Source organism: Aquila chrysaetos, chromosome 5 (genome assembly GCF_900496995.4).
Source record: "Aquila chrysaetos chrysaetos chromosome 5, bAquChr1.4, whole genome shotgun sequence".
Classification (NCBI taxonomy): Eukaryota; Metazoa; Chordata; class Aves; order Accipitriformes; family Accipitridae; genus Aquila; species Aquila chrysaetos.
Window position 1 is genome coordinate 41,072,329 of NC_044008.1, and position 13,447 is coordinate 41,085,775.

At 36.6% G+C, this 13,447-nt stretch overlaps 1 protein-coding gene across 4 annotated transcripts in view; it reads left to right on the forward strand.

Moving 5' to 3' along the window:
* Positions 1–13,447, forward strand: part of ETFA (electron transfer flavoprotein subunit alpha) — a 43,812-nt gene that overhangs the window by 15,242 nt on the left and 15,123 nt on the right. For all 4 annotated transcript variants that reach the window (XM_030013439.2, XM_030013438.2, XM_030013437.2 and 1 more), the window contains exons 2-9: positions 2,290–2,439; positions 4,213–4,294; positions 4,395–4,477; positions 6,844–6,943; positions 8,158–8,268; positions 9,505–9,606; positions 10,432–10,500; positions 11,539–11,621. In XM_030013439.2, the coding sequence (XP_029869299.1) occupies positions 2,290–2,439; positions 4,213–4,294; positions 4,395–4,477; positions 6,844–6,943; positions 8,158–8,268; positions 9,505–9,606; positions 10,432–10,500; positions 11,539–11,621 (780 nt within the window). The remainder of the gene's footprint in view (positions 1–2,289; positions 2,440–4,212; positions 4,295–4,394; positions 4,478–6,843; positions 6,944–8,157; positions 8,269–9,504; positions 9,607–10,431; positions 10,501–11,538; positions 11,622–13,447) is intronic.

Sequence of the window (13,447 nt, forward strand, 5' to 3'; positions counted from 1 at the left end):
TTTATCTAGGCTTGAAACTAGACTTCCTGCCCAAGTACAGATGGAGAAATTATGTCAGTGAAGTAATGGGCTGTTCTCGCACGTGTGCAGCCGGACAAGTTACTTCATCAAAATAACTACCTGTCCTCTTCATTGACTCATTGCAGATTCTCAGTTTTCAGGATCATATGTAACGGGATGAATTACCCTCTGGTTTTGCTGCAGAATCTTTATTATAACAAACAAAAGTCAGTTTGTTTTTGTTTTGTTTATTAAAAAATTATTTTAGGTGTGTTAGTATATTAAAATTCAGACTCACGTAGGAATCTTACTTGTTATCCAGGATTTTTACCCAAGATGTAGAACATGACTTTTATTTTAAATCTGGTCTTGTCTTTGCATTCAGAAATGTCACGCATGTAGACATAAAGTGACCTTCCGGTGTGCAGTTCCCACAAATAGAAAATGTGGGATTATCAGTTTAGAAATAACACCTAGTTAATGCTGTAATATCCAGTCTGCTCAAGCAACATCCATTGCTCTTATTCTTTTTGGCTAAAAAATTTCTCAGTTTATTCTAGAATTGTTTGACAGAATGATATAGAGCTTCTGTGGTGGTACAGTACTTATTTAGGGAAAAGATCATAATATAGTCAGAATTAAATGTGTGTTTAAAATGCATGTGGCTCCCTTTGGAAATTTGAAAACTTAAGAATCTTTCATGAGCACGGTCCACTTTACCCTGTGACACGACTATAAATCATTGGAAAAGTGGGCTTTTTGCCACAAAAGCATGGATTTATTCTTCAAACAGTGACTAAAATCTCATAACTTTTATTGCAAATGATGTATGAAACATAATCAAAAATATGGTGTCTGATCTATATTGGCAATAAATATTTTGTTACTGGCAATTGGCTTCAAATGATCTTAAAATCTTTAATCATAACAAGTAGCCTTAAGCATAAAAGATTAAATGCAGAGCACCTTTACAAGAATCCTTATTGTTTTAATCAAAATGACAAATTACGATCCTGATTCTGTGAAACCTTATCTTTGTATTTATATTTTTACACTGTGATTAGCTTCAGGGAAGTCCTCGGGATTTGCTTTCTCTGTGTGAAGTTTAGCGTGTTGGTGGGCTTTGTGTGGTTGAAGTCCATATCCAAATTTTAGCCTCTCAGAATTTCTGAAGCTTTTTTTTCTAGTTTAAGTAGTGGGTAAGTGCGTATTTGGCTTGAGAGGAGATGGGGTCAGAATATAAGTTTAAAAAAGTAGTATTTGGCTGTGCAGTCTTTAGTGTTAGTATTTGTACCTTGGTCATATTAATTAATAGATTTGGTTTTCCATGTGTTCCGTATTACGTTGATCATAACTCAAGTCTGGATTTAGGCTTTATGTGGGCTAAACAAAAACTTGGAAGGATAATATTCCTGTTCCCATGCCAGACTCTTTCCCTACCCTGGTATTAGTGTTTGACGAATAATGCTTTTTCTGGGTTCGCCTGAAAATGAGAGAGGACAGTCTCAGAGCTTAGAATATTTTGGTTTGGTTTCATGGCACTTCTTTGCCTTTTTTTTTCCTCTGTCTTTTTTTTTTTTTTTCATTTTTGCTTTAGAAGTTAAAGTGTGTGTGTGGATGGTAAATTGGTCAAAATTATTATTTAAGGACCATTAAATTATGGTGGTAGACTAAGTGGTCAAGTGTCAAATGTTTTAAAGGAAAATAGAAAAAAACGAACCTGATGCTTATCAGTAGTTCTGTTAGTGTGTTTTCAGGCTGCTTAATTGTGATCCGGCCACTGCATACAATTTTGCCTTTATACATAACTAATTAAAAAAGTGTGTTCTGTAGCTAGATTTTGGCTAAAACCTATAGTAAAAAAAAAACCCCAAACCAACAACCCCAAAAAACCAAGAAGTAAATATTTATTTGCTAGCCTTGATTTCCTTGTGTCTTAGTCTTGCCAGTCTAATCTTCATTCTTTAAGGTACTTCAAGTTGACCAACTGAGCTTGACTGTAAGGTATTAAAATGTTTTTCTTAATATTGTTCCTGTATTTTCCTGTGGAGGTTTTAGTTTAAACTAGTCAAGCAAGTTTATACCTTTTTTTTTTTTTTTAACACCTTGCGTGTTCTGCCTACTTAATAAAAATTACCTAGATTTAGCCTATTTTGTTTGACAGCGGTATTTTACAGTTTGTATAATTGATAAGTTTCTGTAAAGCATTGGATGCTCTTAGGAACAGTTTTTTACTGAAATGCTAAATATCAAACTCCTCTCTCTCTCTCTCTCTGTCTCTCTTTAAAGGCATTGCTGCTCCGGAGGTTTCAGAGTACATTAGTCATAGCAGAACACAACAATGAGACTCTTACACCCATTACACTAAATACTATCACTGCAGCAAAACGTCTTGGAGGTGAAGTTTCTTGTTTAGTAGCTGGTACCAGCTGTGACAAGGTAGGAAATGCTATTTTCATATGAATGAAATAATGAATGCGGTGAAACAGTACTTGGTAGCGTCTCGGTTAGCCTGAAGAATAATCTGTAGCAAAGAGGAACTGTGCCAGGAATTGCTAATCTGCCGGAAATGTCCTGCACTTGAACTGCTTCTCTTCTGAAGTGAAAATATGGGTATAAATCTCATTTCACAAGGGAGAATATCAGTATTGGTTGTTATAAGCTTAAGCAAGCAAATTTTTATAGGACTAAAGGACAATTAACTTTTAAAACAATATTTCCCTGTAAAGTTTGAAAGACAAATATTGCAGTGCTAAAAACTTGCAAAGAAGCTTGCACTTGTTCAAATGGAAATCAGCAGAAATGAAACAGTATGGTAACAAATAGGGCTTCTGAGCATCTTGCTTTTACTAGTCAACTACTAGTAGCATAGTGAGAGTGTGTTTGCAACCTAAAATTCTGAAATTGGTGCTTCTTGACTTTATCGTATAGCTCACATCTAAAAAAAGTTTCTTGTATGTTAGCTGTTGTATTGTTAGTCTAAGTTTTATGTGCAAAATCTAGAGACAATACAGTTAGTATATTAATGACACTTTTATTCCACCATGATGTACTCTTCTGTGAACAGTAAAAGTAGAAATAATTATGCCTAATATTTTTCATACTAGGCTATTGTTTATGAATTGTTATTCTGAAAGCAATACGTAGTATCTCATGCATGAGGCATACTTCAGCTAATTCACAAATAGGTGGAGAAACCTCAGTGGCTATTCTAAACTGAGCCCCAGGTGTTCAAGGTGGAGACCTGGAAGCAAGTATTTACCCAGATCAAGAAAAGGAGGGGGGGGGGGGGGGGGAATTTGCCTTGTCTGTCTGTCTTTGAGTTTCCTTATTCTTTGGCACTTGCATAGTAGAAAAGTGATTGGGAATGGTTTGTTTGTCTGTTTTTTAATACTAAGTATATGGTGTCTATTTGGCAACGTATGTCATGCTGGGAAAAAGTACTTTATAAAAAATGAAGGTTTGGGTTTTTTTTTTTTTTTTTTTTAAGTTTCTTTGTAAGAATCTGTATTGATAGGACAAAAGAGCCAGTTACTGAAACAGATATTCTGTAGCAGCTATTATGGAATTTTTGTTTATTTCCTCTTGTTAATTTTTGAGGGTTAACCGATACTCGGCAAACTCAGTAAAACTATGCTTGTTCTGGGACGATGCGTGTGGTCTCCAGACACTGCTGTCAGTCCTCTTCTCTCTGATCTGCGACAACCCTTTTATCATTTAAACTTTACTTCTGCAAATTTAAAGGAAAAAATGCATAAATACAGAATTTAAAATACACATCACATCAGTAGGCAAAAGTCAGCTGCAGACAAAGGATTGCTCCTTTAGAAGAAGTAGGATTGGTTTCTTGGTGATTGTATCAGAATACTGAGCAGTAATCCTCAAGCATGATTGTTATCTGCTGTTGTAATACATCATAAGTTCGTTGCGTAATCCTGCATGCAGGAGGCAAGCTTTCTTATGTTTGGTTTGTTTTCTAGTTTTTTTTATCCACAAAATCAATTCTCATTGTCCTATAAGGCACTAGGCTGTGGGTCAGAAGATCTGCTTTTTGTACCATCAAGTTCATTCTGATTTTGAAATTCACATACTTTTGTGTTCCAGTTGTAACTAATGTATAGGTTGTGAGCTCTTTGCAGCAGAGACTCTCTTGTTATTTGTTTGTGGTGCCTGTTACCATACAAACTAATAATAATTTATTTGTAATCATAGGTAGCACAAGAAGTCAGCAAAGTGCAGGGTGTTGCAAAAGTTCTAGTGGCTCAGCATGATGTGTACAAGGGATTTCTAGCAGGTGAGAGTTGTTCTTACCTATTGACAAAAGAAATGGTATTTATATTTGCGATTGAAAATAAGATAGTTGTAAATTTGGGGCAATATTTTTTTATCCTCAGAGGAGTTGACTCCCTTGATTTTGGAAACTCATAAAAAATTCAATTACACCCACATTTGCGCTGGAGCATCTGCCTTTGGGAAGGTAAGTAGATCGAAGTGCGTCAAAATTTCTTGTAGACAAGAGACAGGAGACACTGTTGTATGTAAAAGCATGAATCAAATGCCTGAGAGAGGTCAGCCATGGACAGTTTTGAGTTTTCAAAAAATGTTACAGTAGTTTGCTTAAGAGGTCATTAGTTAGAAACACCAATTCATGTCTGAGTTTTATTTATGGGCTGACTTGGACAAAGGAAGAGCGTAGAAGAAATATTTAGTGGTAACCAGCTAGCTCTATGTACACAGGGCAAAATGTACAATAACACAAAATAGATTAAGTGATCTGAAAGTATTACGAAAATTGTAAGGAAAAGTACAGTAAATTGAGATGAAAAATGTATGATTTGCATGTTGAAATGAAAGTGTGCAGACCTATTGGAAGCAAATTTTTTTGGAGGGGGGAAATGGCATCTATGATGTAAGTACTGTAAATTGAAATGTCTGCAAATATATATAAATAACACAGATCCAAGTTCTAGCCAAGATGTTTTTTAATGAAAATACAATTTTTCAAAACTTGTTTTTTAAGGAGTGTGTGTTTAAGTATGCGGAGAGCCTCAGTACTAACAACGTTGTGGTGCAGCTAAATGAGAGAAAAAGGATACTTCAGAAATCTTGCTGATGTGGGATGAATAATGACATCAGCCTTCCATCTGACTACTTTTACTTCCAATCAATATCAGTCTGTATACTTGTAATTTTGCTAGGAGAAATCTTTACATACCTTAAGTCTTAGGGTTTATTTATTTTATTTTTTATCTTTATTTTTGATCTGCAGTGTCTTAGTAAAGGTTAATAGCTTTTGCTTTAAAGCTTACGCTTCCATTTTTGAGCGCTTAATGTGAGTAAAGATTTCGGAACTGGGCCCTTTGTGTTGTACCAGCTTAGGAGGGGGACAAAAAACAAGCAAAGCTCTTGCTATTGTTAATGTCTTCATGATTTGTGTTGCTCTTTTTAGCCTCCTTCCCATTCCTAAAGGTGCTAAGTTATTTTCTAGAGTCAATTTCAGAGCAGGAGAATATATATTTTAATATTAATTTTTAAAATAGTAACTTTTTGGCTTTTGAGGAGAAGGTGCGGGGGGGTGTTCCTATGGTCTCTGGTAACTAGCTTCCAAAAGTGCTTTTTTTTCCTTGAAGTGCTAAGAGCTCAGCAATCCATAATTGTCAATTTTCTGAGTAAATTGCATCTATATTCAGTTTTAAACTGTTGAAGCAAATAAGCCTCCTAATGTAATATATTGTCACGACCCAGACTGGGCAGACCAGGGAGTCATGTTTAATTCAAAATTCCCTCGGGCTAAATTAAGGTGAAATGATGCCGAACGATCAGTTAAAGATTTTATTCATGACAGAAGCAAACTGAACTGGCGAGGCGTGGTAGTAGGTGGCGAGGCGTGGTAGTAGGTGGCGGGGTTTCTCACCACAGGAACTGGCATAAGACTACTTCTGTACACCGTGTAACCCAGGGTGAGCATATACATCAATTCAGGGAGTAAGGAGATCCCTCCCGTTGAGTCAGGAGGTTCAGAGTAGACCCCCTTGCTTTCCAGACTCCTCCTCGGAGAAGGGTCTAGGGGCGGCTGGATCCACTCTTACTCTCAGACTTGGTCAACGGTTTATATCTTGAAATGGATGAGGTGTAGGGATTGTGGAAAAGGAAAGAGAGAAGAAGACCGAGAGAAAAAGGAGGAGAGAAAGATTTCACCGGTCCTGGGTCCAGCGTTGGTCCAGTCAGCCGAGGGGTCCAGTCCCGGTGGGCTTGCGCACCCGGGGCTTCAGTTGGTGTCCTTTTATCATCCTTGCCCCTCCTTTGGGCGGGCACCCGAACTGGTCAGGCTAATGAGCAGTTTGTGAGCCTTTGGGCTTGGGGGTTGTTGGTGGAGTAACTTCTCCTTCCCTGCAGACGTGGCCATTGTTTGATCTTTGTATCCCAACAGCTTATCAGAACAGGGAGCTGCACACCCTCCAGCACGCCCTCCCCCTCCTGTTGCTGATGTCTGAAATGATGGGCTTTTCACCTTGGTTCCTTGCTCTGCAGGGTTTGTCTTTAAGCAGAACTTGCCCCACCACAATGTTTGAGACATTAACTCTTTCAGTCTCTCACAGATATTGAATTCAGGGTTTACTTACGGTAAGTCTCATAAAATGTCTAATGTTATTACAATAATGGGATTTTATTTGGCTGCTAAAGCTACATGAGTAGCCCTACAAAAACCTTACAGTTGTATGTGCCTTTTTACCTACACACAGCATTATATGAAGTTAAAATCAGGACAGCGGGCATTCTTTTACTGACTGTGTGCATTTTACTTAGCATTTACTGTGCTAACTTTTCATCTTTAACTGCTAGAATCTTATTCCCAGAGTGGCTGGCAAACTTGATGTTGCCCCTGTTTCTGACATTATTGAAATTAAGTCACCAGACACTTTTGTGAGAACTATCTATGCAGGTGGGTAATCACAAAAGGTATGTGGCATTTGTGCAATAAAGAACCCAATACTGATAACTTTTTTACATAATCCTGTTGTTAGAACCTTGGAATATGATAGGAATTTTCACTTTACAATCTGAACTGCTGTGGTTCATAAAAATGAAACCTGGGGATGGACATGATGCTCCATGTATGAGAAAGCAAGTAATCCCAACAACTTTGGTACTAGCAGTTAGAAACCAGGTCTATCACTTTAACGAATAGAATTTGGTAATCTCCTTTATACATACTGCATTTCTTTGTTAATGTTCTTCTGATCAGATTTAGTAAAACGTAAGACATTAAGTTAATTGTCCAGCTTTATTTAATATGACTAGCATTAGTTCTGATTTAAGATACCACAGGGTTATTTTTCCTAATTATGAAGACATTGAACTAATTATAAATAAATATTTAATTATCTTAATTTGCAATTCTTTTTTCAGTCTTGTTTCTCTAATGCTTGTCTGACACTGCATTTTAATTTAGATATGAGCTCATTAGTTTGTGTTTCTTAATTTTACTGTACAAGATTGTACCATGTGTACCAACGTGGTATTACATTTCAAGTTACGTTACCAGAATGTGGTTTTGTGTTGCACTTTTAAGTTGCTTCCCAGTAATTCACAGTTTCAAGATGACTTTGTTTATGAATAGCTGGTATTACAGCATTTTTCTCTTTTAGCGTTCCCTGCAGCCTCCAGTGTCAAGTAAATACCTTATATAATATATTATTGAGAGAAACAATCCCACAGATACTTGGGGCAGGCCTTGTTGTCTTCTGATGAATTCGTGCAACCGGATAAAAGATCTACTTTGAATTATAGACACTCTTTAAGAATGAAACTTTCAAAGTTGGGGTTTTTTTTCCTCCTTCTGAAATTTAAGAGCTTATTCATAAGAAATTATTTGAATGCTCTGTATCCTTTAAAAATAGAGGATTTGTTATCATACTTCAGAAACCTGGAGCTGAAAAGTAAATTAAAATATTTATAATCTACATTTATTAAGTGCCTAGGTTTCAAGCTTTAGTCATCTAAAACTGCAGTTTTGGGAAGTAACTTTCTGAATGTTGCCTATTCTGGTAGAACTGCTAATATGTTTCTGATGTTAATTTAATTTGTTTTTTTTTAAAAAGCATAGTATGTCTGATATTACCTTCTTTAAAAATGTAATGTGACCCTTTTTTTTAGGAAATATTCTTTGCACTGTGCAATGTGATGAAGCGATTAAAATATTTACTGTACGAGGAACTTCTTTTGAGGCAGCACCAACAAGTGGTGGTAGTGCCAGTTTAGAAAAGTGTGAGTATTTGTTCTGGTATTTCATGTAATAGAGTTAGTTTTGCTCACTGCACGGTGATGTTTTGCAGAAGTATTTGTCAAAGCAAACTGGTTTTCATGATCTGAGCTTTATGCTTGTAATTTGGGAACTTGCATTTTTTTAGTGATGTCTGGTAAGGGAAGATATGGATTATATGCTCACTTGCTACTTTTTCTTTGATCAGAAATGGAGATTACCTGTGCTGAAATCTGTGCCTGTTTCACTTACTGCTTAAACCTCTGCCACCACAGTCTTGAAACTTTTCCATATTTAAAGTTACAGCTGTTCGAATAGCCAGATGGGTTTTCAAAGCAAGATTGAGCAAAAATAAAAGTGGCTGGCTATCCACAGTTTTGGTTTCATCAGTTGTATTTTAATTGAGATAGGTCATTACAGTGTCTAGCTAAATTAGTAGCAGTTTAGATTGATTTGAGAACACCCACTTGTAGTTTTAGATCAGTTTTAACTAAATCAGTTAAACTATTATTTTAATGAAGCCAGCGTAGCTTTGATAATAGAGAAATCCAGTCACAGAATCACAAAATAGTTGAGGTTGGAAGGGACCTCTTGAGATGATTTAGTCCAGCCCACTGGAGCAGGTTGCCCAGGTTTGTGTCCAGTCAGGCTTTGAGTATCTCCACAGATGGAGACTTCACAACCACTCTGGGCAACGTGTTCCAGCGTTTCATCACCTCTGGTTTTTTTTTTTGCTGTGGGCCTTTTCATGACTGTGCTGTAAATCCAGCAGAGGCAATCATTAGTAACGTGCTGCGTGTGTGTCCCAGTTCTCATACTTTTCTGGGTGGCTTAGTACCTGCCCCTGAACCATCCTGTATTTCCTAATGTCTGGGGATGTTAGGAAACAAATGCTACTTGATACTTAAGATTAGCATATTGCACTGTCATTGCACTACTTAATTGGCTTGTTTGCCTGTCTGAAGAGCCACACTTACTGTGCTGTGTTGATATCAATGTATTACTTTATACAATAGACCTTCATTTTAGTGCAGCTTGTACTATAGGTTACTTAAACACAACTAATGAAAGAGGCTTGTAACTCAGAGCCACAGAGCAATTACTGATAGTAGTTAAAAGCTCGTGGTAGAATTGGTTATAGTATTAACTTTTGCATTAAGTTTAAGCTCAAATTTAAACGGTTGAAAATACACGCTTTATCCTTTTTCTTGTGAATGTTTTTCTTCATCTGATGAATGCAGTAACCCCTCCGCCGCCTGTTGGTATCTCTGAATGGATTGAGCAGAAGTTGACAAAAAGTGATCGACCAGAGCTTACTAGTGCAAAAGTGGTTGTATCAGGCGGTAAGTAGATAATATTAAAACTGTTATGTGCAATTAAGTAATGGTACATCCTGATTAAATAATACCTGTAGCAGAACACTATAATGTGATACACTAAAAAAAAAAAAAAAAAAAAAAAAATATTATGATGTAGTTCTGAAATACGGCATAGCGGGCCAGTGGGAATGCACCCAACATGTATTTTTCGTGAAGAGGCAAAACATTTTTTAACATATGCTAGTAGGCTTCTTAAGAACATTGTTGTATTTGGTGAGCCCCTTGAAAATTATAGCGATATGATGTGTTTTTAGGTCCAAATCTGTCATGTTTAAAATTATTGCTAATCGTTACAGGCAGTCCAAACATTATTATGTAATGGCTTTAATGGTTTTAAAAATCATTATGTTTGTATTCTGCTCTTCAGGTATAAAGTGATGGACTGTGATTCTTGCTGTATGCCTACAGCTAAAAAATTATTCCTTAGTTATCCCACTACAGAGTTTTGTACCTGAAGCCAGCAGAGGGAGCACAAATTAGTAAAAAAATCCTGTTTCGCTGATTTCAGAGAGTGATCTTGATGATGCTGTGTGCAGGAAGTAAACTAGACAGAGTGGTGTTGGTTTATACGTATGAAATAATAATATTAATCACCAAGACAAAAGCTAAATCTCCAAATATTAAATACTATTTAGTAATATATCCAAAAATACCCTACGCAAGCATATATTTGTGCCTTTGCAAACTCAAATACTCATACATAAAGTTTATGTAGGCAATAAAAAAAAAAAATCTTAAAGCATATTATGTTCTTCTTTCTTTATCTTTTTTTTGTTCTTAACTTTTAAGGGAGAGGCTTGAAGAGCGGTGAAAATTTTAAGTTGTTATATGATCTTGCGGATCAGTTGCATGCTGCAGGTAAACTTGTTTTCTTCCTTTTTTTTAACCCTGGTTATTATATTTTAAAAGGTTACATAAAAGACTTAAGATGAACACTGTTTTTAATTTTCATATCTCTCTCAAATTCTTAAAATCCTTTTAGTTTAGTCGTAGATACAGTTTTGTCTTGTCCTTGTGGTCAACTGTGTATTTGAATGCCTGTGTCTGAAGCAAAATACTAAACTGTAATATTCCCTGTCCTCCTCAAATATCCAGATCACAAGCTCACAAAGTGAAGTTGTAGAAATTAAGAAATGGTCTTAGCTCACTTTGAAGCGCTGATATTTTCTTCATACATCCTTATATACTACTCCTTTACAGAATCCCTTTCACAGTTCTTGTAGTTTGAGTGGCTCTGTCTTTTTGCTATGCTTTGTATTAAAAGGAGAAAACTGATTGTGTACAGTGTTTCAGCAAAATATTTTAAGAAAAGGTCGGGAGAGGAGGATGAACTGTTTGCATTAATATTTTAACTACATCAGTTTTAGATTTCACATGTAATAATAAATTTATAGTTCTACATGAATGGCTTTGTTTTTAAATTGGTGGCTTCACTAACTAAATGTCCATGTGGCGTTGTCAAGTTTACTTTGATATTTTTCTTCAGTATGCCTGACTTTTTAGCTCCACAGCAATATAAGATGGCACATGTGTTCTGTTTAAACTTGGAGGAGCATTGTGGGAAGGCATTTATGGGAAAATCCTCTTTTGACAAAGCGACAAGAGAAAATAATGGAAATATGCCTGACCGAAATCCTCGGTTTCAACTATATGGCCCTTTGGTACTGGGAGTAAGGATTTCCTGTTGCTTATGAAGTGCATTAGCACTTAGTATTTGGAAGTTTCAGCCAGTGGTATAGAGAGGGATTACTATAACAGCTTTTAAGAGGGAAGTTTCTAAATATGTGCCCTTAGAGTGTGGGACTATTCAGTGAAATACATGTGCTTTTATGGTGATAGAAATTTGGCTCACTAATATTTTAAAAGAAAACACTGGAAATATTTTCTTTCAACTAGTTGGAGCTTCCCGTGCAGCTGTTGATGCTGGCTTTGTTCCTAATGACATGCAAGTTGGACAGACGGGCAAAATAGTAGCACCAGTAAGTATGGAAATATCTTTCACAAAAGAGCTGTGATGTTTTCTAGCATGCATTTTCCTTCAAAGCAAATGCTTAGAAATGAGCTAAGTCTTAATAGTGAGCCTAACAGGAAAAGCTTGGTGTGCCCATTGTGATATTGTCACTTGACCATGTGTTTGCAAAACTACAGCAGCAAGCTGTGATGTAAATCTTGACTTTGGGTCAATTGGAAGTGTTCTGCACGTAGTTTTGTCAGAGGTTTTGCATGCTGGATTTTTTCATGGTTGCCTGTGCTGAACCTTTTTTAGTTTTCTAACAGCCATCATTGATATGCTAAAAGATGCCATTGCCAACATAAACTTGAAATTATATTGATATGTGGCTTGATCTCTGGGAAGTGTGTTTTTTGGGTTTTTTGTTTGGGTTTGGTTTTTTTACAGGTAATAATTTTTTTTAAAGTTTTGGTAACCATAACTGGATTATTGCATTATGTTCTAAGCAAAATTTTTGTAAGAGATGAAAGTGCAAGAAACTTAAGCGATAAATAATCTACAGGTTGGCTGTTGTAGAGTGAAATACCAAGAAGGGCATACTCTAATGAGTGGCTTAATGTTGGGAAATAACCTGCTGCATATCTTTTCTGCTATGCATCCTGGTATCACAGGGGACTGATTTCTATTCCTGTGTCGTTTTGGATCGGGGGGGCCCTTCCTGTCATGTGGAAGTCTGAGACTACTTTCGTTGTTCCTTATGACCTGGGGAAATTTGGGGGAAAGCGGTAGATGGATAAAGTGCACTGGAGCATTTGTAAAGAGGAAGGTACAAATGTAACTCGTCTCAGCGTGGGGTAGAATGTGTGCTAGCACATAATGATTGTTAACATGAGTAGGGAATTGTGACTAAGAACGTGGGCAGGTGTGGCAATCTGTCAGGTGTACGCTTTAAGCTATATAATCAAGTAAACATTTAGCCTTTCAGTAAGCAGTTCTTTGAGTGTGTATGGCAACAGAAAGCACCAAAGAGCAACTTCATACTTGTTAAGGGTTTAATGAGACCAGAGGGGAGAGTGACCTGGAACTTAGTAGAGAAACTTGTCATATTTCAACTGCTGCATTTACCAAATCGCAATAATTTAAATAATACTAAAAAGCTGTACATATCCAAAGCTTTGATAGGATCTGAAATGTTTTGCCTTTGTACCATTAAGAGTTGCAAATTCGTGAACCTGAAACCACTGCCATTATTTTTGCAGTATAGAGCAGGATAGAGCAGTACTTGAAGGTATCAAAGACAGGGGCTTGTGATTCCTGGAGTCTGTTGTCAGTTCTGCCTGGTGGTTTTTCTTGAACAAGGTACTCCGTGCTTCTGAGTTCTTCTGTCTTGAAATGTCGATAGGGATATTTGCTGGTTTTTTTTTTTTTTTTAAGGCCTCAGCAGAGGCCGCCTGATGATAGCCCTGTAGGGCTAAGTGGAGCTATTTCTAGGCACACTAATGTTTAACCTGTAAATCTATATGATAACCAACTGATACAAAAAACAGCTTCTGAGAAACAGACCTATTGGTAAGACTTAAGGTCCATCTGGTTGCATATAGTGTACTTCCAAAATCTTGATAGCAGTGATACTAACCTCTGCTATGCAAGGAAATTGTGAGGCTTTACAGATTACAAATGCAACCTAACTCTTCTTTCTGGTGATGTCTTTCTTTTGTGCATAGTCTGCAATTGTTATTTTTTTTGGCCGTAGTGCAGGACAGCTATAGCCCCCAGCATAATACTTCCTGTTTGCTAAGGGAACGTTTGTATTTAAATATAATGCACTTTCTTTTGATCACACAGTAGGTATAA